At 42.1% G+C, this 25916-nt stretch overlaps 2 protein-coding genes across 3 annotated transcripts in view; both read left to right on the forward strand.

Annotated features, from left to right (window-relative positions):
• The window catches only part of CPEB4 (cytoplasmic polyadenylation element binding protein 4), a 47577-nt gene extending 41802 nt beyond the window's left edge, over positions 1-5775 (forward strand). For both annotated transcript variants that reach the window (XM_068160346.1, XM_068160354.1), the window contains one exon: positions 1116-5775. In XM_068160346.1, the coding sequence (XP_068016447.1) occupies positions 1116-1343 (228 nt within the window). In that variant the 3' untranslated portion in view covers positions 1344-5775. The remainder of the gene's footprint in view (positions 1-1115) is intronic.
• CUNH5orf47 (chromosome unknown C5orf47 homolog) lies at positions 5754-24509 on the forward strand. The gene is made up of 5 exons (XM_068160367.1): positions 5754-5892; positions 18773-18861; positions 20380-20482; positions 23193-23242; positions 23633-24509. Exons 1-5 carry the CDS (start codon positions 5754-5756, stop codon positions 23666-23668), a joined length of 417 nt encoding a protein of 138 aa, XP_068016468.1. The 3' UTR covers positions 23669-24509.
• The last annotated feature ends 1407 nt before the right edge of the window (positions 24510-25916 follow it).

The following is a 25916-nucleotide window of genomic DNA, read 5'->3' on the forward strand; positions in this document are numbered from 1 at the left end:
TTAAAGAAAGCTCACAAACACTTCTAGGACAGGACCTGCACTTGTACTTTTTTAATGTGAAGCTTTGTGTTGTGCTTCTGACGTCCCACGGACCTTTGACAGCTCAGTTGAGCAACGGAATGGAGGTGATTGCTAGTTTTGAGGTGAATCTGAACCTTTGGGGATGGCAGTGCTGCATTTGTGATTTAAACATGTAGGCATGTCTAAACAAGTTGCACTGTAGCCAGCTTCCATACTGGGAACACAAAGCTTTGCTTTGCTGACACAGAGAAAATGCTCTGGAGTGCTGTGAGCAGGGTTTTGTAGCCCACAGTACAGCAGGCTAGGTCTTGGTATGCAAATGCCTAGATAAAAAGCTAGCAGCCTATGATGTTGCATTGTAGATGTATCTTTGGAGCACCAGCTGGTAAGTTCCTGTGAGTCATTATCAGTTAAGAACTGGAAGACGTTTTTCTTCTCCTTTTTGTTTGCTGTACTCAATTACTGCTCATCATCTGGCCCTTAATGCCAGCGGCGTAGGTGGCCATCAGTCCTGTCTAAAGCCTCTCTTTTGATCCTGACAAGATTAGGTGTATTTTCTTTTGCTGAGAGGAAGAAGCCACAGAAAAAGAACACAGAAATGTGCTGCTTATTAAGATATAGATGAAATCTTTTAAGGTTGGAAATAAAGACACTGAAATTTGCAGACCACGTGCATATTTAATCTGCAGTTCCAGTGTTGTGTAAACAGTTTACATTCCCTGCTTGAAAGGGTATCACCATGCATAAAAATAACTCCCCAGAAGTCTTCAGGGTTTGGATGTGAATCTATATGTCTCTTCTGTAACAATAGGTTGATCGGTTCTTTCTGTCAATCCGCATAGTGATGGTCAGCATGGGATTTTGGGGGGCGGGGTTTGAGGCTCAAGGACGGTGGGACCAGGATTGTTCTCAAGTGCCTGTAGTTGTGAGTGTGAGTGTTCAGTGGTGATGTTTCTGTGTAATGAGGGGGAAAATTCTTGAGCGTGTTGTCCCTGTCTAGTCCTGCTAGAACACAGATAGCAAATAGTGTGGAACTGCTGTTACCGATGTTGTTGCTACGAATTGTAAACTTTCTTCTCATTTTCTGAACGCAGGTGGAAGTTAAGCCATATGTCTTGGATGATCAGCTTTGTGATGAATGTCAGGGGGCCCGTTGCGGTGGAAAATTTGCTCCATTTTTCTGTGCTAATGTTACCTGTCTGCAGTATTACTGTGAATATTGCTGGGCTGCTATCCATTCACGCGCTGGCAGGGAATTCCACAAGCCCCTGGTGAAGGAGGGAGGAGATCGCCCAAGACATATTTCATTCCGCTGGAACTAAATGATCACTGCAGTGCTCATATGCAGGCCTCAAATTAAGTGCACTCTTCTGTTATCCTGATCGTCCCTACCCTTCCCCCCCCACCCCCCCCGCCCCCTTTTCTCTTATTCAAGATAGCATGTCCTTTTGTAGTAGTCTGTAATTTAACAATAGAATAATGAAAGAATGACCTATAATATGGATATTTTGTAGAATCTTGTCATTGAAAACTGTATTGGGAACTCCTTTTCGTATCGATAACACGTTGCGAGCGAGTTGCATTCTCTTGTCTTTACTACCGAGAGAACACTTAATTTCGTGCAACATTTTCTTAGAGGAGAGAAAGAAAAAAATATTAAGAGAATTGAAACAATAGAGTATTTTGGTTTTTTAATTAAATTATTGTTAATAAAGAACATAAGAATACTTTTATTAAAATAACCATGTAACAATAACACTATCAGTCTGTTCTGACACTTCCCCCCCGCCCCCGCCCAGGGAAGCCTGTTTTTTGCCTCTCTTTTTTTTTTTACCCCTTTCGACCTCGGATTTTTTTTCGGCAACAGATGAAGTTACCATTTACCTACCAACAGGAAAGAGCATGTTTAAAGCAACAAAAATGCATGAGCAAAGTTGAAGCAGCATTATAATAATGAACTTTAAAACAAACAAACAAATCTGTTAAGGTGTTTTGAGGCTGAAATTGTAGCTCGAGATGTACCTGACCGTGCCTCTGACTTACCACCCACATCCAAATTGCTAATGAGATAGGCAGAGCTTACTATATTTTCATCAAAATGAGTACATTTTAAGAATTCCTGAATGTAAAAGTTGAGTAAAGTTACTACTGAGGGAGGAGTGCACTTTTTTTTTTCTTTTTCCTTTTCTTTTTCCTTTTTCCTTTTCTTTTTTGGTTTTTTTAAATTAAGAGAACTCAATTGTCTGGTTACAGCCCTAGAAATCCTACCAAAGCTAGAGTAATGACAACTAGTTGACTGGCATTTCCTCTCCTGAAGGATAAATATAGAGATTTTATTTTTGATGGCTATATATAACTCTATATCCTAATATACTAACATTCATCACGGGCCAGCCTTTGCTCTCCATTTTGACGTGAAAAAGCAGAGAACCTAAAGATACCTCAAGGATATCACTGATTTTTACTGAAGTTTTGATATTCCATTGTGTCACATGAACTAAAATTGGCTGCTTATTCGTTTCCCATCTTGGATGTAAAGTTAGTTTTAAATACCCTCTAACTTAGTTGCAGCAGAAGGCATGAGCCTTCTGTAGTTTCCAAGTCTCGTTTTGCACTATTTTTCTGAATCTGTGCGCGAAATGGTGCAAGTTGTGCATATGCCTTTCTTACTCTTCCTGTAGGAAAAAAATCCCAGCTAAGATTCCACCTCTTTCAGAACTTAATATGGAGAAATAAAGAAACACAGGGATTTGAAGTGCCAACATTGCTAAGTTAATGCCTGCTTTATTATAAAGAAGTCCTACCTTGAGAAGCATTAACACAGTACATGTTAATTGAATGATGAAGAGTGGGTGCAGGGGTTTAGTTTGAAATAGTTGAATGAAGGAGTAGTTCTGAAAATTATTTTTATGACTTTGAACTAATGCCCTGGCCAACTTCTCGACAGATTATTTAGCAGTGTGCAAACAATCAAATGTAGTGGCAGTCTTCTGAACTGCCCAAGTGGCATCTGGTTCCATCCTAGATTCTCTCAAACCAAAGACTTGCCTCAGCACTGCTCGGAAAACACCTGCTCCGTTAAAAGCCTTCATCGGCCCCCCTCATCCCCTTCCCCCAGCCCAGATTATCTTTATGAGAAGCAGTTTTTATTTTCAATACAGGCTTTAATGAACTATTACCTTACCAAGTTCCAAAGGTCAAAATGGAGACATTTGCTGTCTACTAGTCAAGTATAGAAAGGGAGCTGCTTTTAATGAAATCCCTGAAAATATTGACAACAGTAATGCAAATGCAGAGTGCTCTTGTGTAGATTGTCAGGGACTTTTTTTTCTCTGAAGTACATAATTATAGTTGGAATGTTCCTTTAATTTTTTTAATGCTTGTAGGTGGCTTGGGGTGTGCTATTGTGCCGATCCTACCCAGTAAACAGGTGAGATGGGTTACCATTACGAGAAATAACACTGTTTGAGAACTAGCTTTGAATAATAATTTTCCCTTTGTACATGACCTGCTGAATTTCGGTACAGTGTTTTGTAGCTAACTTATTTTGTCATGCACATAATGTATATTTGTTATGCACTACTTTTGTATATCTTGTTTTTCCAACAGTGAGCATTTTTAGGCACACTTTTCACTGACGGGATATCTCTTTATGCAATACCTCAATTTTTCATATTGCAAAGAGTAGCTTTTTGTACTTTTATTACTGAGAGATCTTCATATACTTCATTTTTTAATATAAATAATTTTAATAAATTTTATTTTCTTATATTCTGCTTTTTATACATTTCAGTGCTCTGCATACATTTTGAATTATGGATGTCGTGCACTGGCAATGCTATTTTAGAATCTGCAGAGAAAAGAAAGCATGTTGCTTAAACATCTTAGCCCAGCACCAGGTATTTGGTGTACATATAATTTAAGAAAATAGTCTATGTAAAGTTGAGAATTAAAGAAGAAAAGCATGAAAGTGACAAATGACACTTGTCTTTAGACCCATGAAATTTAAATGCATAAATATAGTGTAGAAATTGAAAAAAGTCAAGAGACATCGACAAAAAAAAATTGTCTACCGCTTCGTACTGAGTTTTTAAAAGATGATACACAGGCGCAGAACGTTTTTGGTGAATGTTTAGCCATTTTTAATCTTACTACAAACCAATTGATGTTAGGTGTTTGATGCAGAAATGTGTCTGCTCTTTTAAATTATATTTAAAGAGTAAAAGAGAGCCTGCTAGGTGGCAGGCATGTAATGTTAGTATGCATGACTAATGTAAGAAATCGTTATTCTACTAATATTCACTCGTGATTGTGTGACAAGCGTGTTTACAGATTATTTGGTTACACTTCGATTTACAGGGCATAAACAATTATAGACATTACTCTGTACTTAAATGGTGATTACATGTCCTTCTGGTTACGTGGCACTTGTGGCTGGGGTTACCGTGTAGCTCCAAATACAGTGCACACGTGGTCGAGGTTACCAGTCTTAGGGTTCTCACTTCGATTTGCAAAGGGGTTTAACGAGCATGTAGTTTTATCACACTAGCATGGCACTGGCCATGTATTTACAATGTAGTTACAGAGTAATTACATGGTTATTTTTGCAATGTAAAATAAAGTGTTTCTGATTATTTTATATGTAAAGGAACCCCACTGCCCCGTGCTTTTTTGGTATCTAGTCTCTTACTTCTCCATACACAGACCTCTGCAGAATGCAAATTGAAAACTTGCAGCGAATGAATTTAGCCTTTTCTAAGGATGCTGTTGGAAAGACTTGATAACTCACCCCTTTTGTTTTTTGAAGAGTTAAAGCCTTCTGTTAAAAGGTGATTTAAAACTTGAATGTGATGAATTGTGGCAAGTTAACTTCAAGTTATGTGCAATACCTATTTCAGACTTCTGGAAGATCTTTGCAGTGTAATTCTTTGTTTTTAATTGCAGACATTTAAAAATGTCATTTTCTACTGTTCTAGTAAATCCTCTTTCTTGCTGGTGTTTCTAAAGAAAAGAATCAGAAATCAATCTTTCTACTAATGTAAATTTGAGATTATTTTTTAAAAAAAGAAAAAGACAAATGGAATAAAAGGTTTGGGTCATTTGCTTTATTTTATTATCTTATTTTAAAGCTACTGTGATAGCATTGTAAGAATTGGGACGATATTGTATTCAGCTGTTTTATTTTTTATATTTTTAAAATTTAAAGTATAATTAGTTTTTATAATTTTCATCAGATTTTTTTGGTTATATTTTTTGGAAGTGAAACTTTTAGCAAGTGGGTGTCTAGTTTTTACTAATCCCTAAATATGTTTGTTTTTGGTTTGGTTGGTTTTACCCCCCCCCCACCCCCCCCATGCCCCCACCCCCCCCAATGTATTGCTCATATTATCAGAAGGAAAAGTTATTTAAGTATGTCAGTTAATTGTACTACTTGGCTGAATTTCCATATAGTTTTTACTGTGTATGGGGAGGTTGTAGTATTTATTATAGCATTTTAAAATAAGGGTAATTCATTTTTTTTTTTTTTGTTTTTATTAAAAGTCATTTTCACGTTTTAAGTTCATATTTTTGTATGTTCTACTCCTAAGTTATATAACACAAGTTACTTTTTTTTTTTAAAAGAGTTCATTTGTTGAAGTGCTAGTGAAAATTAATGTTATTAAATAGTTTGCAAATGACTATTTATACCAGTATGCATATAATTTTTAAATATTTGTAATGTGAGATGTTGAATGAATAAAACTTTTAACTCAGTGTTTCTTCTTAACCTCATTTTTAAGCTTGCTGTCGCGGCGGGGTGTCACAGGACCGCGGAGTGGGAGGGGTTGGAAGGCGCCTCCAGAGATCGTCGAGTCCAACCCCACTGTGGTGGTGAGAGAAAGTTCGGTTCTCCCCACACACACACACACACGAAGAAACCACGGCTAACTCAGTCGGAGAAGCCAAATGGATATGAGCTATGTTTACAAGCAGGATGAAATGCAGTGAATATACACACAATATACAGTATTTACAATATATCACAGTATCACTTAGGTTGGAAAGGACCTCGAGGATCATCGAGTCCAACCTATCAACACAGACCCCATGACTAGACCATGGCACCAAGTGCCACATCCAATCTCCCCTTGAACGCCTCCAGGGTCGATGACTCAACCACCTCCCTGGGCAACCCGTTCCAATGACAAATGACTCACTCGGTGAAGAACTTCCTCCTCACCTCGAGTCTAAACCTCCCCTGGCGCAGCTTGAGACTGTGTCCCCTTGTTCTGGTGCTGGTTGCCTGGGAGAAGAGACCAACCCCTTCCTGGCTACAACCACCCTTCAGGTAGTTGTAGAGGGCAATGAGGTCACCCCTGAGCCTTCTCTTCTCCAGGCTAAACAATCCAAGCTCCCTCAGCCTCTCCTCATAGGGCTTGTGTTCAAGGCCTCTCACCAGCCTTGTTGCCCTTCTCTGGACACCCTCAAGTGTTTCAATGTCCTTCTTAAACTGAGGGGCCCAGAACTGGACACAGTACTCACGGTGCGGCCTAACCAAAGCAGACTACAGGGGCACTATGACCTCCCTGCTCCTGCTGGCCACACTACTCCTAATGCAGGCCAGGATGCTATTGGCCCTCCTGGCCACCTGGGCACACTGCTGGCTCAATATATACAGAATATATATATATAATATACAGAAATACACAGCAAAGAAAGCAATACAGAACAAAACTGCCTCCTCCAGCCAGAGGAGGGTCCCCCCACCTCGTACCCCCTCTCAACCCCTACCTCCCCTTTTTTCCCAAAAAGGGTTAGAGAGAGAGAAAAGGTAATTATTAAGGAGAAAAATTCTGTTAGTTCAAAGCACATGCAAGAATTCTTTTTTCTTATCTGTTACTCAAGGTCAGTTCCATCCAGCAGCTGTTGCTCAGAGAGAGACAGAGAAACAGACAGGCAGAACAGAACTGAACTGACTGAGACTCAAACAGAACTAAAACTTAAAGTTGCATTCTACCAATCTACCAATGAAAGTCGTTTAGACTTTATCTTTGTTTTCATTGCATTCAGCCAGAGTGTTCCAGCAACTGTCCCTTTCTTAAAGGCACAGCCTAAAATGGTCACACCCACCCTGCCAGAGCAGGATCACCCAGGGCAGGCCACACAGGAACGCGTCCAGGCAGGTTTTGAAAGTCTCCAGAGGAGTCTCCACAACCTCTCTGGGCAGCCTGTTCCAGTGCTCCATCACCCTCACTGTAAAGTTGTCTCCTCATGTTGAGGTGGAACTTCCTGTGCTCTGGCTTGTACCCATTGTTCCTTGCCTTATCAGTGGGCATCACCAAAAGGAGATTATCACCTTCATCCTGACACCCACCCCTCAGGTATTTATAGACATTGATAAGATGCCCTCTCAGCCTTCTGAAGACTAAACAGCCCCAGTTCTCTCAGTCTTTCTTCATAGGAGCAATGTTCAAGCTCTCCACTGGACTCTCTCCAGCAGATCCCTGTGTGTTTTGAACTGGGGAATCCAAAACTGGACACAGTATTCCAGGTTTTTCTTTGTGGCTAAAGCACATGGGGCTCAGGGAAGTGATTTGGACAGTGTGTGGCACATGTCTGGCTATATGATGTGTAAAGGGCGTTAGGCTAAGTTCAGCTGTCCTGTTCAAAACATGGTTTTGTAAGGGGGGGTGTGAGAGCAGGTATAGCTACCTGAGAGATGCCAAGTACCACAAGTACTGCATTAATATGATACAAAATCAATGGAAAGGATGATGTCTAGAGGACTGTAGACCTGCTCTCTGTTGAATCAGGCTGTAAGAGGAACCCTTTTTGCTGCCTGTGTCCAGATGTAGTCATTAGGGAGTATTGAATGCTAACTGCTTGATTTAATGATTTTGTGAATTTGGTGCTTGCTGAGTGTTTGTCAGAAGCTGTGTGTAGCTTTGGAAAAGCCTTCCAGCAGCCTCAGCACTGTCATTGCTGTTTTTTTTCCACAGCCATAAATGTATCAGCCTAGACAAAGAACTGTAGCTGCATCCCTTGTTTCTACTTGGTGCTCTCTGCAGCTAATTCATAGGGGCAGAGATGGAAACCAGTACACAGCTGTGAAATCAAGCTAAGTGGGCAGGTGCCATGTTCAGTGAGAAAAATACCACTGAGGCACATGTAATGCATCATGGAAGTCAGAAACCACTGTGCAGCTGGGACAAAAAGATAACCAGACTAAGGCCAGAGTGGAGCCAAGCATGGTGTGGAGAGGCAAGGATACTTTGTTAATTGTCTCCTGGATATGATCTGATACTAACAGAATGAAATAGTCTAGCATTTTAGAGAGCTTGCTAGTGTTGGCCTTTGATTTAAAATACCTAAACTCAAAATGTCTTAAAAAGTCAGGTGAAGTGTTTACAACTATTCACCCTTCAAGGACAGCAGGAACTGCGCATGAAAGATTCAAGAGTATTGCATTCACAGTAGGGAGGCATTCCCCAGGCTTTGTTGGTTTTCCTACTTGGATACAAAGGGCTGAGCTTCAGTCAAGTGTATTTCTGGAAGTAGCTCTGCTGCGTGGAGCCTTGAGTTGGAACACACACATGTACCATGTGAGGAAATGCTGCTGCCCTAAATACAGCACTGCAGTAGCAGCAGACTGTGCTCATTGCACTGGCAGCACTTTGCTGTTGGTGTCTGAGCCACTAATCCCTTGTGCCATCATCTAAGGAGCGGTGTTGCAAATGTTAAATAGATGTTGAGTATCTTTCTTTTCGGTGGGTGCTGCAGGAAATGCAAATCTTGCAGAACTGAGCTATAATGGGATTAGTTCTGCAAGATGCTAATCACTTCAATTCCTACTGCCTTCAGATGAGGCAAACTTAGAAGCTTAATGCCATTAGAAGCTAGTTTTTAACAAGAATCAAATGTTTCACTGGTGACCCTGTGGAGACACTTCCAATCCCTTAAAATGACTTTAAAACAAAGAATGCTGGTTCACTGTGGATCAAAAATAGAGGCTAGAGAGGAGTTGTTTGCCCAGTGAGCAAGGAATTCCTTCCTCAGTGCTGCATTTTGTGCCAGCCAAACAGCACCAGACAGTATTGACCAGCTTTTAGCATGTGACTTGGCTGGTGAGGGAAACATTATCTGTCTTGGGATTGGTAGGAATTAGTTGTAGCTCAGCCTCTCCCAATGTGATAACAAGTTCTTCACATTGTTTTCAAGTACAAACGGTCTTCTCGAAAGCCTTTGCTTATTTGTGCTTCCTCTGATAATGTTTTTGAACAAGTAGGATAGACTTGAAATTTGGTCCTGGAATACAGGCAGGGGATTGATTCTTTTGATGCCATGGTGGTGGAATTGGTGATGTCCTTCAGAAACAAGGCACTGCCTGACTGATTTCAATTCAAAATGCTGTAAACTTAGAAGAGTCTGTCAGGATACAGTATCTGATTTACAGTTGGGGGATGTGTATAATCATTCTAAAATTGCCTATATGAAGATTGCAAAGTACTTTGTGGACTGTTTAATTAATGAAATTTTATTACATGAGCAGAGACTAAAAAAATCAATAAGGTAAAATGCCAAAAGTCTGAAGCATTGTAAACTGAAAAGAAGGCTACGAGGTGACCTTATTGTGGCCTTCCAGTATCTGAAGGGGGCCTACAAGAAGGCTGGGGAGGGACTTCTCAGGATCTCAGGTAGTGATAGGACTAGGGGGAGTAGAATGAAGCTGGAGGTGGGGAGATTCAGGCTGGATGTGAGGAAGAAGTTCTTCACAGTGAGAGTGGTGAAGCCCTGGAATGGGCTGTCCAGGGAGGTGGTTGAGGCCCCGTCCCTGGAGGTGTTTAAGACCAGGCTGGATGAGGCTCTGGCCAGCCTGGTCTAGTGTGAGGTGTCCCTGCCCATGGCAGGGGGTTGGAACTAGATGATCCTTGTGGTCCCTTCTAACCCTGACTGATTCTGTGATTCTAAAATGAATCACTCTTGGTAGTGATGGCCTTGCCTGATTCTGAAACGCTAAGTAAATTTCTAAGAAAGATGATATAACAATTCCCTTTTGGGTTTCACTTTGTCCTGAGACTATAAATAAGTAAGTGCTCCAGGCAGGCTCCAGAAGATGGAGGTGTGCCTGCTGGGTGGAATTTCAGAATTTCCACAGTACATGAATCTCAAGTATTTCAGCACAGACTGCCCATCAAGCACAGTCAGCCCCCAGCTCTCTCTTGGGTGCTGCTTTCCCTAAATGAACTGCATTCCACATCAGTGAAGAAACTCCATTTGGGTGGAGATGGATATAATCCATCTAGTACAGATTTAAAGGCTAAGGTGTATTTTAAGGAGAATCTCTTAGCTGTCAAGTCGTTGCTGGACAGTTTCTGCTGTCTGTCCTAATTCTCCAGCTGCTGTTTATTCGGCACCATGAAAGCCTGCTCAGCCACAGTCCAAAATGCACATTGCTTGCCTACAGGAAATCTAAGACAAATAATAGCCTCAGAAAGGATAGATGAGGAAAAAACACTGACATCTCTTCCTCTGTGTAAAATAAGCTGATTCAGTCTGTCAGTATGAAAAACAGCCTCTGGGATAAGAATATACTTGCAGCTGTCTTTGCAGTCATAGAAATCGAAGGGGGCAGGGGGGGTGAATCACTGCTCTAAATACATTACTGAGCTCCCCATTTTAGATGGGAAAAACGACTTTCTAGAACTTGATGCTCTGATTAATGCTCTCAGCTATCATCTGTTTTCATGACACATGAACTATAATTTGCTGACTTTTTGCAGGGCTTGTCAGAAAGACAATTTGCTACTAAATCCTAGCACAGTGGAATGTATCTATCGCCAAGGGAAGCTCCATCAATCGCCTTGTTTGTGGAGCCTGGGAGACCACAGTGTGGTTACTATTCTGTTGAGGTTCCTTCAGAATATTTGCTAGGCAAAAGTTCTGACCTCTCCCTGTATATATAAAACACAGAAATAGGTAAGATTTGTGTTTGATTGTGGTTTTCTTTCTGAAATATATATGGGTTTTGAATCATGGAAGCTGAGATTAAATCCTCTGTGAGCACCATGCAGGTAAAGTGTAACTGTGAGAACAGGTTTTTGCTGTTGCATTAAAGTTTAAAATGGACTTAGTTTTATTCCTCTCAGCTATATGGAAGGGTTTTGGGGTTTTTTTTTGTTCCAAAACACTATAGCAAGATGAGTTGCTGTGTTCTTCATTTGCATGAAGAACGTTGATTTTACTGAAATAGCAGACTGGTAGTGTAGATGGAACTGACACATGTTGTGTGCCTTAGTAACTCTTAACACAGTTGTGTAATCTGTGGCAATTCACAGACAGAGCAATGTGTTTCAACAAAATAAAACAGTCTCTGCCAACCTTCTTCAACCCAACATCTGAGAAAATGTTTGCTCAATCTAAATCACCAGCTCATAGTGCTGCTGACTCATCAACCAGGATCAGTTTGCCTGGTGATTCTCTATGCCTTGCTATGCATCTGAAAGCGTTAAGCTGTCAGTTTAGCAAAAGATCATTTTTCAAGACAGTGCTTGTCACTTTCAAGCAGATGCCCAGTGCTGGTTTGTGAATGGACTACATTCATGCCAAGTGTGTCTGAATTTTCTAGCAGGGAGTTAAATGCAATTTCTTAGGTTTGGGGGGGAACATTCTTATTGTGAGCAGCAGGCAGTAGCCCTCAGCTTTGCTTCAGCCGGCCAGCTGTTCACAGGCAGATGTTGCTGTGTACACACTGGCAGAATCAACTCAGCTCTTCAGTCAGCAGCAAGAAAATTTGCTCAAGCATTGCTTTTACAGGGGTATGTCTTTGGAGGAATGTGATGGCAGAACAAAGCACTGACTGCTTCCATTTCCTCTGCAGAGCTAGCAATCCTTGGAGACTGAAGCCCTGCTCTCTTCCTTTTCTGGCAGCATCCTTCTGTCTCTGGGGGTAGCGAGGGAGTGAATGCTCAGTATCTGGAGCAGTTCTGCAAAGACCATAGTACCATTACAAAGTGGTCTTACTGTTGAGGGATGAGTGTGTTCAGTGGTATTTATATTGTAGTTAAATAGGACTGTCTCATACAAGCAGACAGATGTATTGGTGATTATAGTAGCCTGCAGGCACACTTCAGCCTGAGATCATGATAGATTTCAGAAGAAAGGCTAAGAAAATGTAAGCCTGGACAGATGGGCTTGGAAGACCAACATTACCATGGAATCTGAGGATGATTTAGTGATTTGGGCTTTTCATCCTGTACTGAACCAGTATTGTTCCAGGATGTGAGAGAATGGTGTCTGGAGGTTTGCCACAGGTAGGAGTAGACTTCCTTATCTGTGTGCTTACACAGGGTCCTAACTGCACATTCCCTGAAACAGCAGTAGTGACATTTAATATCACAGTCCCTGCAGCCTAAAATATGGTAAGGTTTTACTATCTCAGGTTTGGAAACAAAGAGTGTCATCATTCAATACCAATAACTTCCACACCTGTGTGGAAAAATGAAATCAGAGAAAATTAAGTCCTTGCTTGCCTTTTGCTGTATCCTTTTGACTACAAGCTTTTTTGTGCTGATAAATGGTTTAATTCTGGTGTTACCTTCTTATTTTGGCTCTATGATTTCCCTCCATAGCTCTATTTCAGATTGGCAATCCTATTTAAATACTGTAACACAAAGGGTTTCAGTCTCCCCGACTTGGTGTTTGGTTATTGAGTCTATGGATGCTGGTGATTTGACAGTCTCAAGGGGAGGCTCGGGCTTTTACATAACAAACTTAGCCTGTAGTCTACTAAATAATTTTCTGTGCAGCATGGAGAAACAGGAAAATATGCCTTTCCTTATGGCTGAATGTGGATGAAGTGATTCCCCCATGCATGGTTTGTAAAGCAGTCTGAGCTATGTGGGTGCATTGCTATGAAACGCAGGTGTGTCAAAATGGCAGCTGGCCATTTTATCTCCGTGCTGCACTTTGTTATTGCTTACATAATTAACTGTGAGTTCCAGTGTAAATGATGAAATTTTACAAGTAAGCAAAAGCTGAAGGCATAATGTGTTGCTTCCATTTACCAGAAGTGGTGAGGTTTGTTTTATAATGATTCCTACTTACACTAATAAATGGTCCCCAGTGTATTCTGTAAAGTAACCACATTCTAAGAAAATGCCTCACTCCAGTGACTCTTACTAAATATTCTGTGACAACAAAGGAGAAACAGTAATTGTTTGTGCTACTGCTGAGGGTATAATTAATAAGGTTTGACTGTAGCATTAAGAATTAGCATACTTTCCACAAGGAAATCCCTGTTAACAGTGTTCAGATGCACATTCCAGATGTATTCACAATTTGCAGTTGATCAAGATAATGTAATAGTTAACGAGCAAGCTGCCTTGCCCGACTTATGTAGAATCCTGTGAGTACTTGAACTCCATTGCAAAGAATCCTCATAGAAAAAAATAAAGTCTCCAACAGCAGAACTTTCCTTTTTTTGCAGGGAATCACTAGAGAATCAGGGAATCATTAAATTATCATGCAGCAGTGTTCTGTTGGCTCCTTCCTTCCTTCTCCTTGGCATGAGCAGCAGGCATGCCACGACCAAAAACTACCTTAGTTTAAAATGATAGTCAGTAGATGATGATGCATACTTGGCCTAACTAAAACCAAAACAACAGAACTTAGGAAACAATGCAAGTGGTGAGCTGGAGAAGCAAACATTTGAATACAAACCACATGCCAGGATGAGGTGCAGGCGGAAAGCTAGAATCTGGTCTATATTTAACTAGACAGCTGAAGCTGTGATGAAAAGCTGAGATGTTTGTCCAAAGTGATAAATACAGAGACAGTGGCTAGCTGGTAGTCAGTTCACACATGCGGAAAGGAGGATGAAGAGCAGTGTGCCACTAAAATAGCTGAATTTTCTAGTTCTGCAGATTGCTCATAGATTTTAGGTGACATTGATTTTTGTCAGTAGCAGTAAATCCTAAAAGGCATCTGAAGTGAATTTGCATTTGAAATCGAAGTCCTGGCAATGCACTGATGGGAAACGTGGACAAAATGTCCCACACAAGGCATTTGTATTAGTAGGATGGAAGCATATTCCATAAATACAGATGCTGAGAAAGCCACTGATTTGGCAGCTGTAATGCCCTGACAGGGCTATAGGAAGGAAGCAGCCTGCCAGTTGGCAAAGGCAGCTCCTGGTCTGGAAGATGCAGCAGCAAGTGTTCATGCACAGTGCAAGGACAGTCATGGAAAGAAAATGGTGCTCTTCAGGCTTGTGTGTGTGTTTTCTGTTTGGTTTTGGGGGCTTGTTTTTTTTGGTGGGGTTTGGAGGTTGTTTTTTGTTTGTATTGTGGTCTGGGCTGAGACTCCTGTAGTTCAACAAAGGAAGTACTTCTTTACCAGGGCTCATGATTAATGGACATGATGAAATTTGCACTCTAGGATCAGTTTCTAATGATGCTATTAGGTTGCCTCTCTCTGGATTTAACATTCCCAAATTGCACTTTGTAGGTTGCCTCTCACTGGGTTTAACATTCCCAAATTACACTTTCTGGCTGCTGCCTCACCAGGCCAAGTTGTCAGCTCAGGTTAAGAGGAGGGAGTCTCTGGTCTTTGTGTTTTGGGTTTGTGGTTTTTGGTTTGTTGGGGGTTTTTTTGTGAGATCATAGCTGATACAACTCGGTGGTCGTATCAAGCCTGTGACCTCCTTTTTACCCTCTGCCCTGCGGAACCCGCAGTAGATGCTCTCTTACCATTGGGAAATAAATTTTACTTTGGCAAGCGGTCAGGCTGTGCCTCTGGAAGTTTTTTCCGTCTTTTTCAACAGGAAGCACCAAATGCCTTTTTCTGACAGTGCATGAAATAGCTGGAAATCCTGGGATACTCCTCAGAAGCGTGCCGTGTTTTTTTCCTGCGTCCCCCTGTCAGGCAGGACTGGCAGGACACAGGCTTGTTCGGAAGGTAAGGGTGCCACCTCGTGGGGGCCCTCTGCACAGCACCCTGGCCTGCCGAGGAGAGGAGGTGACAGCAGCCCTGAAGACACTGGGTACTTTGAGCCTCCTCAGATGCCGGGGAAAGACTCTTGTTTTGCTCTGTGCTCTTTTCAGATCCATTCGCAAGGACGACACGTTACTAGCGCCATTCATATGGCAGCTGCAGCTAAAACTGTTAGAAAAAGAGTTCATAGAGTTTAGTCTTTCTAATTTACAAATGCTTTCTCCCCTCTGAGCAGCTAAGGGTGCTGAAACTCTGGAAGTAATATGGTTTCACAGTATTTCAGTGCCAAAGGAAAAAAAACAGTGACACTTGTGCTCTTAAATGGTTTGAGACATGTCACTTGTTTATGTCTCATAAATGCGCTGCTGCAGTGGGACAGGTCTGCAGAGCAGCTTCATAGAATCATACAATCAATAAGGCTGGAAAAGACCTCAAAGATCATCAAGTCCAACCTTCATGGGAAGGACAGCTGACTGCCATGGGATCCTTTCACTATCAGACAAGGCACACGTGCACCTGCTGTTGCTCGAAGGACAGAATGACAACAGGTATTTGTTTAATGCTTCATAAATGTTGTTCTGCAGGTGGCTGGAGCCACCCCTCCTGCACTAGCTGATAAGCTGTTTGCAGTTCACTGGTGTGAAAATTCATGGCATCAGTGCAGGACCTGCAGAGAAACTGCTTGTTCCTCCTTCTGGAGATTGCAGCAGAGGCAGACAATACATCCCTGCCTTCAGCCTGGGGTCCCTGCGTCACTTTATCAATAACTTCAGTGGAATACATCAGGATACAACTTCAGGCAGCAGGCTTTCTGCTAGGCCCTAGCTAACGCTGGCTAAAAGCAGCCTGGTGGAGCAGGTTACTAGACAGAGAGGGAGAGAGAGAGAGAGGGAGAGCGAGGGCAAGTGAGCAAGTGCCTGAGGCTGGGAAGGTACCAGGCCTGCTCCTACTCTCTGCACTGAGCTCACTGTTCCTTCCTGCTCCCGTTGTCACTGTCTAGCTGGGACACTCAAATGGGACGAGGGCGGTCAAGGAGCATGAGGCAGGAGGGGTGCTCTGTAGGCCCCCCCACACCACACCTGCCCAGAGGACAGGGCCGATGGCGCTGCGCATCCCCCAGCACAGCGGCCAGGCCGCCCGCCCCCACAGCCCCTGCCTCAACCAGGGCTCTCCACCGTCCTACTGCACCACAGATGGCAGAGGAGGGGAAGCCACCCATGCAGCTTGTTTATGTCAACTGCTTTGGCTCCCACCGCTGTGGGCCCATTATCTGCTACAGCAGGGGCCGCCGACAGGCTGAGGTGGGCCAGGCTAAGCCCACGCTTTCCTGGCCAAGCCCCACAGGGAAGGCTAGGAGGCAGCAGAAGACCACCCTGGTGCCAGGAGATGTGGCCATCCCTGCCACCTCGGGCAGGGCACGGGAGGTGGGGAGCTGTGACCTGATGAGGCCTGTCAGCTGCTGCCACGGTAAGTGTCACTGACCTCTGTGACCTGGGCTCTGGAGAGCACAGGGCTGAGTCCCTGCCCTGTCTTCCACTTCTGTCGGGAAACCATTGCCCTGCACTGTGCTGAGGATCCTGGCCCACTGGGGTCTTCCCTCTCAGTCAGGTTGTCCATGCTGAGGGCTGAAGATAGCATAGCTGGGATCTATTTAATGTGCCCCTGTACAGTCAGACTGTGGATTTGGGTAGGAGGTGGAATAGGATCACCCCATGCTGAGGGCTGAAGGTAGCACAACTGGGGTTTATTTAATGTGCCCCTGTACAGTCAGACTGTGGATTTGGGCAGGAGGTGCAATAGGATCTTAAATATAGGAATGAAAAATGCAATCTTTTTGCCCTGCTTTCTTGCGCTGCTGAGCTTACAGCTTCCCCATCCTGTAAGGTGAGTTGGCTATCTGCAGTGCCTGTCCTTGCTTGTGATAGCAATAAGGCAAAAAATAGCCTACATCCAACAGGGCTGCTCTGTTATGGAGTGGCTGGAGAGCTGCCAAAGAGAAAGGGACCTGGGGGTACTGATTGACAGCTGGCTGAACATGAGCCAACAGTGTGCCCAGGTGGCTAAGAAGGTAAATGGCATCCTGGCCTGTATCAGGAATGGTGTGGCCACCAGGAGCAGGGAAGTCATTGTGCCCCTGTACTCAGCACTGGTTAGGCCACACCTTGAGTACTGTGTCCAGTTCTAGGACCCTCAGTTTAACAAGGACATTGAGACTCTTGAACATGTCCAGAGAAGGGCAACAAGGCTGGGGAGAGGCCTTGAGCACAGCCCTATGAGGAGAGGCTGAGGGAGCTGGGATTGTTTAGCCTGGAGAAGAGAAGGCTCAGGGGAGACCTCATTGCTCTCTACAACTACCTGAAAGGTGGTTGTAGCCAGGAGGGGGTTGGTCTCTTCTCCCAGGCAACCAGCACCAGAACAAGAGGACACAGTCTCAAGCTGCACCAGGGGAAGTTTAGGCTGGAGGTGAGAAGAAAGTTCTTCACTGAGAGAGTTGTTAGCCATTGGAATGTGCTGCCCAGGGAGGTGGTGGAGTCACCATCCCTGGAGGTGTTCAAGAGGGGATTGGACGTGGCACTTGGTGCCATGGTTTAGTAGTCATGAGGTCTGTGGTGACAGGTTGGACTTGATGATCTCTGAGGTCTTTTCCAACCTTGCAGATTGTATGATTCTATGATTCTATTACATGCTGAACTTGTGGCTCTTTCCTGCCTCTTCTCTAGAGATTCCTGCCTAACCAGAGACCCACCATGCTGCTGGCTCCCTCGTTGCTGTGACAACTCAAAGATGTTTCTTAATTTGCTTTCTTTGTGACTGTGGCCAAAGAAAGTTGGGATGGGCATGGGTGTGGTTGCTTTCTTTTATAAAAGCAAACAAAAAAGATTAGGCAATTTTCAACTGGTTGTGGTCTGTTATAAAACATAGCTCTGCTGCACAGGATAAACTGCAATGAAAATGGAGAACGTGCACTGGCTTCTGGAGAAGCAGCCTGGGAGTGAGCTGGAAATGATGGGTGTAACCAATAGGGTGGTCTTGAATTCTACTAACTTGTTGCTTTTGAGATATTTTAAGTTTCTTGTATTTTTCCTTCCCTTAAAAGCCGTTTTTCCAAAGAGGCAGTCTGTGGCTATCAGTAGCTCAAAGCCTTGCTCCTGAGATGTAGCTGCCTTAGAAACCTGGTGTTGGGGCTGTGGTTGCCTGGAGCATGCTGGCTTGCCTGAAGCCTTGCTGCATGCAGGAAGGGTTAGGCATGCATCTGTGACCATCTTCAATAGTCCCACAATGGTTGACCTTTTGCTCATGACCTGCCTGTCCAACAGATCCTTGGAAAGCACCTGTCCTCAACCCCCTAGGAACTCACCTAGACCTTTCCTCTTTGTGTCTGTCTTGAGTCCACAAGATCAAATTGCCCTTCTTGATTCTGTTTTTTAGTGCTGGCAGAGGTGATTTGTCTGGTTGCTTGCATCAGTCTACTCACCTCCTCCTTAAGGTCAGGCAGAATTTTAGTAGCTGCCATAACAAGGGGAGAAACTGTGAATTAAAAGCTAAGTTTGTATTGCTCAGAAACCTATTGTCTTGATTTTTGGCTGCCATACAGTTTTGAAATCCATTTTGTGGAGTTTGCCCCATGGTTATGAGAGAGGAAGTAAGCAAAGCAATAGTCAGTATGATGATATCCTGTAACCTGCTGGGACCAAAAATAAGTATCCCTCTGGAAGACCTACAGCTTGCTCAGGAATATATTGTAAACACTTGGAATATGCTTTCTAAACTCTCTTCCTAGGTGACCTTCGAGAGACTAAAGCTGACACCTTTGACTTTCCCTTCCCTTCAAGAAATGTTGATAAAGTAATTAAACGAAAGAAGCAAAAGGTATTAAAAGTGGGAGCTGAATTAGCTGCCTTTGCATTGGAGAAAATTGCTTCCTGCTTGTTCTCTGTACGTCTGTGAGGGAGACTGAATTGAATTGGTAGTCTGTTACCGAAAACCTTACTTACAGAAAAGAAAAATGGTATTATTTTCCCTCTCTGGAGGCTTTAAAGTCCTGGCTCTCATTCAATAAAGCACTTTAGTGTGTGCTTACCTTGAAAAATGAGGATATGGTGTTGACTTAAAGCCTGTACTGGAATGGTTTGTGGGATTGTGGCCAGGGTGCTGCACACCTTGCTGGGTGAAACCCAGCAGGGAAAAAGCTCTGCAGCTCCTCTTCCTCTTGTATTTTAAGCAAAGAAAACCTACAGGTCACAAAAAAGCAAAGACACCAATCAGAGGTATTAACAAGCATACTGCTGGCAATCCAAAAATCACTTTCTCTTTCACAAATGCATTTCTGTTCCTGTTCAGCAGTTCAACAAATACTTGAAATTTTAAAAGGCACATTTGATAAGCCAGTAACTCATTATGAGATTTTTGGCAATGTGTGAAGCACAAGTAATCAGCTAGTCTGCAATATAGTAATGTCACAGATACTTGATTTAAAACCAGCAAAATACTACTGACTTCAGAGGAACAGCTAATAACACACTACACTATTGCTCTTCCAGTACATTAAATAGTCTTCCAGAAGAATGAGGACTATGCATTATGTTTTAGCAATAATTGTCCATGAGAAAGAAATTACCTTAAGATTTAAACTAGTTTCACGGATGGGGTCCAGCAAAAGTCATAATGGTAGCATGTTAACAGCCACTTAACAGTTGCTAGGCTGCCTCTCTGTCTGAATGCCTTTGTCAAAGGTTCCAATTCAATATTTCCAGCACACAGGCTTGAAATGTCGCCACTCTAGGTGGAACCTTATGCCTCTACAATAAAGGTCATCAAGATCTTTATACCAGATTAATATAGATTTTGATACGAAATAGACAAGGCTGTTGCTGTTCTGCAGTTTGAGCATGGGGTCTGAATAGTGTGGCTCTTGAAAGATTTGGAAAGATTACATGAGAGAGGTTTTGTTCCTAGAAAAAAAATAAGCAATCTTAGCTTTTCCTCCCATTTTGGATGACTTTGAAGAGAGTTTAATGGCTTTACACACTTTTATATGCTGTTCTTATCTAGAAGGGCACTTCACAAGTCCTGGATAAACAAGAGTTCTAGGAGGATGAATGAAGGAAGGTATCTCATGTGGGAAAACATGGAGTAATTATATATATAATAATATATATATAAAACTGAGATATATATATATAACTTTTAAATAGAGTTGATTCTTCCCATTTTATATCCCACACATATATCCCTCCTCTACAACTCCCCCCTTCAAAATCCTCACAAAAAGCAGCTGGACTTCACAGTCATGCTGTAGAGTTCAACATTCTGCACTACAGATGTTTTACTGCAAACTTCTTATATGCTTCAGTGAAAAAAAACCCAAAGTTCCATTTAATCTTTCAGTCCAAAGTCTGGTTTAAGGTCTGGAAAGTCATTGCAAAAATGACTGAAGAAAATGAGAAGTTCAGAAGACGCCTCTTGGCTTGCAGTCAGCTTAATGGAGAAGGTAGGCAATGAACTGATGATGTTTGCTTTTACTAGAGGAAGCAAACTATTACTGCAAGTGCTTGGACATAAGATCCCTGAGTTTAAGGTTAATTCAACTGTTTGGGTAGTAAGCTTCTAAACTCACAAATGATGGAATTCATTACATACTTTAAACAGTTTTGTAGCTGTGTTTGTAAATGCCTTGTATGAGGGACTTCTATGTATGTAGCAAGGAGGAAGGGTGGCAAAAGTGCTTGCTGCAGTCTGACATTAACACCATGAACACAAAAATACCTGCAAGCTTTTCTGAACACATGAAATATGTCTTTGACAGAGCAATCTAAGACAGTACTTGTTTGAATAATAACATATTTTTTTTTTCCATGTAGAAAAATAGTGGTTGGTTTCATGCAGACAATAAGTAAATTAGATGTTCCCCAAAGGTAGCTGTAATACAATTTAACATAACCATCAAACATGTTCTCACACTGTGCCCTGAATACAGCTATTTCATTACTGGAAAATGACTCAGGAATTAAAACTGGTGCTCTGCATCCAGCCAACTTCAATTAGAGACATTGTAGTTGCTGCACAATTTAAGATAATACAGTGCATGCTTACAAATGTAATTGGAATTTCCAGCCTCACAGCCTGATGAGTTTTTAGGCAATGGAGGCTGCTAATCCATGAAGAGTTACCAGACAAGGTGAAAAATAGCATCTTCCACACAGAACTTCTGCTTAGGTTATATTTGAGTGGATTGAAGTTTTCCACATACAGGCATGTTAGGGTAGGTACCAAAATGTATGCCCATTGTTGCCTGCATTCTAGCTTTGTACAATGTTGTGTTGCACTGATTATTTTCTTGGCATGTATGTGCACATCTATTCCCTCAAAAATTTTCATCATGAGAGAATAAAACCACAAGTGCAATTCTGGTTCAAAACAGAAATCTGCCTACCCCAGTGAATGTCCCCTCTTACCTACAGCTGATGTTCTTGGGGTAGTAGGAGAAACTCCACAATGTGCTGCAACAATACATTCCACAATTAGTCTGCTTCATTTGGAAAAGCACAGCTTCTGTTTGCCTTAAAGCCAGCTCCTGATTAATTCTGGTATTATGAGATGCTGAGTATTAATTATGTGCTATTCACAGTCCTGATACCAATTAAGATTCCACTGGCCTCTCTGATATTTCTGTGCTGAGGAGTTCCAGTCTACTAAATCTCTCCTCATATGCAAACTGTTTCCTGGCTCTGATAGTCCTTATTCTCTTACCTTTGCCATCAATTAAAACACTGTCTGCTTCTCTATATGGTGCAATGTTCATCCAGTTTATTGCTCATTTATGTTTGCTGTATTGAGAAAGCAGCTGTAACACTCTATCTCTGTCTGTATTTAAGCCTGTGTGGGCATGAGCACTCTTCCTCCTGAACTCAACTCTTCCTGATAAGGCAGGAAGGGTTTGGTGAAGAAGGATTGGTGTCTTTTGGGTTAGTAGTGACTTCTGCTCTAACAACTTTTGCAGAAGCCAATGTAACACTGCACTTTTCTACCTAATCTACCAGCTTCTGCATACTTGCTTCTACAGCTTAGATCACTGCAGATGTTTTTGTGCACAGTTAAGATGTATGTATTATGGATATGGATTAGTAGATTTAGACTGGATGTTAGGAACAAGTTCTTTACTATGAGGGAACACTCGTACAGGTCGCCCAGGGAGGTAGTTGAGGCCCCATCCCTGGTGATATTCAAGGTGAGACTCAACAAGCCTCTGGACAACCTGATCTAGTTGAAGATGCCCCTGCTTATTGCAGAGGAGGTTGGACTAAATGACCTTCAGAGGTCCCTTCCAACCCAAACCAGTCTATGGTTCTATGGATATGCATATGTAGGGCACTGAAGAACAAAAATGTCTTCCAGGATTTGAGTCTGCTTGCTTTCAATGAAAGTGAGAACAAGAGAAATGAGACACGGAAAAACAGGCGCAGAAAACAATTAAGTCATTGCCTCCACAATTTCAAGTTATTGTGAAAGCCCCTGAAATTCTGCTGATATGTGATCTCCTGGGTGGATTTACTGTCTTGAACATAATGATGGCTAATTTGCTTTTCTGTTATGGATATGCAATGTGCTGCCATGCCAGGCTTACGGACAGACAGGGCCCATTCTCTTTTCAGCTACTCATTTCTTTCTGTCATCTGGAAGGACCACATTGTCTTTGTTTTTAATTTCCATTAACTTAAACCCAAATCAAACCAATCAACTAACCACCCCCCTCCCCACACAACATTTACTCTATCTTTAATTGTAATTGCACCTCATTTATCAGAAGCCTCAACTGAGAATTTACAAAGCTCTATTTAGGTGAAAACCTAAAGCCTGCTTTCTAATTAGCAGATTTTATACAATATCAAATCAAAGAGATAAGTCTCCTATCAATCTGATTTTTTTTCATTAAACAAGAAACAAAAGGAATAACCACAGCAATTGATTAGATCTGGGCCAAGAAATCTAAACAAACTGGGTTCATTTTTATCTTCTCTTTTTACTAGATTAATAAAGCTAGAAAATTACTGCTGCATTTTATTGTAAATAGTTTTTTTTGAGACAACAAAATTATACTTGAATTTCAAGGCTACCTATTTAGTCCTTGGAATGTTGCAATTAAGATTAGATTCATTGTGACTGAAACTGACAACGTTCCCCTGTATAATATTCCCCCACAGGTAATGGCAGGAACCAAAGCTCGCAGAATGAGGTGTCCTGCCTGGACAGGGTATGTATGGGGGCCATTAATTGCAAGCTTAAAGGCTAAAATGGGCAATCCAAGCCCATTAAAAGATTGATATTGTTTAATGTTATGACTAAGTACTGGTTGTATTATTCAGTGTTGCTGACATTGGGCTCGAATGGTTTTAAAGACTTCAGTCATGTTTGGGAAGCAGAATAGCTCTGTCCTCAGCAGGAAGGGCAGCGTGTTCTGCCAAGGCTGGGAGGTGGATTTTGCATTTCTGCTGATCTAAATCATTCTGTGATGGACTACAGTGAAATCCAAAGAATCTGAACAGACTCTTTATTTGTCACACTTCACATGTGATTTTTTTTTCCAATATATTAAAATGAATGCAACACTTCCCCCTTACTACTTCTTTTTTCCCCCCTCTAGGAGTCATCTCTATTTGGCTGGGCAGCAAGAAAATAAAGGCAGATTCAATCCAAAAGGAAAGCTTGAAATGGTGGAGGTTTTCATTTTGATGTAGCTCTTACTGAAGTTGGTGGCAAAGACTGCAAATGGTTTCAGTGAACACAGGTTCTCTGTTGTTTGTTTGGCATATGTGCTTCTGCTGTTTAAAGAGGTTTGTTTTTACAGTGGCTTTTAAGCAGCTCTGTTGTGAGAGAGTTATTTCAAGCCATTAAGTCTAGTGTTTCACTTAGCTATTAGTTTTCAAAAGTGTTTAAGGGAGCATAATATTGTGACAGTTTCCTTGAGAAAGAATAGATACACATTTAGTGTCGACTCTCTATTTATATCTGGGTTTTTCTAGCTTGTCAGAATCATAAACAAACAAGTTCAGTGAGGCAGAACTCCCTACAAGATATAAAGAAACACTTTTTCCTTCTGCTCTTTTTTTTTTCCCCTGACTGATTTGAATAAATTTTACTTTATTATATTAAAATAATACAAAATTACCCTTCTGTTCACTCATCCATTTATACATGAATCTCAGCAAGTAGTTTGAATATGAAACCAGGTGAATGTTTTCTGTCTTGCTGCTCATTGTGAAGCACATAATGATATCATCATAATCAGAAGGTATTGTTTACCTAGCTGACTTCAGTAACACAATATCATTTTCTTCTGCTGTAGACTTTGGTACTTGAACTGTTGATTGACTGTTAAACCCTTTAAAACTAGCAAATTGTGTAAATGGAACGTGAAGACTGCATAAAAATAGTAAGTATGTGGATTTCATCTGTGTAGAGAAAGCTTTCACCTGTCACAATTAGACATCCTTGGTGTCAATAAAAGGATTTTTCTCTCATTGCTTAAGGTCTTATTGTTTGCAGATATCATGACTAGAATATCAGTGTTGAGCTTTAATAACATGCCAGTGATTGTCATTGAGCAGCAAAAGCATTTGGAAGGGTTGAATCTGTTTCCTTAGTAGTAAAACTGTAATGTGCCTTTTTGATGACAGCTCATAGATTCAGAGAACGGTTTCGGTTGGAAAGGACCTCAAAGACCAACTAGTTCCAACCCTGCTGCCATGGGCAGGGAAACCTTGTACCAGACCACGTTGATCAAGGCCTCATCTAACCTGGCATTGAATGCCTCAAGGGAGAGAGCATGCACGACCTCCCTGGCAACCTGTTCCAGTCTCACCACCCTCACTCTAAAGAATGTCTTCCTAATATCCTGTCTAAACCTACCTCAAGCATAAGCCATTCCCTCTCATCCTATCACCACAAGCCCTTGTAAAAGTGCAGGGCCATCTGAGTCCTGCACAGACCCATCTGTCCTGGCTCTCTCACCAAAGGGCTGCTTTCTATGGGAAAGGGGACAGGGGAGTTCTCCACCATGACTTCCCTCACCATTGGAGATGTCTCAGTCCTAGTGAAAGATCGGTGCTCTTTGGAGCTTGTTGGATCTGATTTGGGACTCAGCAATGCTTTTGCACCTCTTTAGTGCCATTTCTTTGTGTGTCCTTCACTCCCTCCCCATCCCATGCAGGCACAGAGAAGTTGTGAATAAATTAGTTTTAATGGAAGAAGGATCAACAAAACAGTCAACATCAACACCCTCCCCTCCCCACCCCCAACCACCTGATCCCTGCTTATCAAAAGAAAGAAGTCACTACTGCCTTCTTTATTAATCCAAGAAAATCCATCTTCTTGCTTACTTGTCTTAGCCCCTGTCCAACATGCCTCTGTTCTGATTTCACCTCACTTCCAGCTCACTCTGGAATGCAGTTGGTGCCCAGGGCAGAGGCTGGTGAGCAGCAGCAGCACTTCCTTAGCCTACAACATGTGAAACTGCAGGTAAGAGCTAACAGCCCCTTCCTGTGGTGGTGGTGATATAATTAACTGGTTGGGATGTACTAATAGAAAACAATGTTCAACTGGCGGTACTTGGAAAGCGATCTGACATTTAAAGCTGACATTAGGCCAGAACAGCTGAGGCAGTGGAGTAAGAAAAGACATAGAATAGAATAGAATAGAATAGAATAGAATAGAATAGAATAGAATAGAATAGAATAGAATAGAATAGACCAGACCAGGTTGGAAGAGACCTTCAAGATCATCGTGTCCAACCTATCATCCAACACCACCTAATCAACTAACCCATGCAACCAAGCACCCTGTCAAGTCTCCTCCTGAACACCTCCAGTGATGGCGACTCCACCACCTCCCCAGGCAGCCCATTCCAATGGGCAATCACTCTCTCTGTG

The sequence above is a fragment of the Melanerpes formicivorus genome, unplaced genomic scaffold, assembly GCF_026170545.1.
Source record: "Melanerpes formicivorus ecotype bairdi unplaced genomic scaffold, bMelFor1.0.p_v2 SCAF_2, whole genome shotgun sequence".
Lineage (NCBI taxonomy): Eukaryota > Metazoa > Chordata > Aves > Piciformes > Picidae > Melanerpes > Melanerpes formicivorus.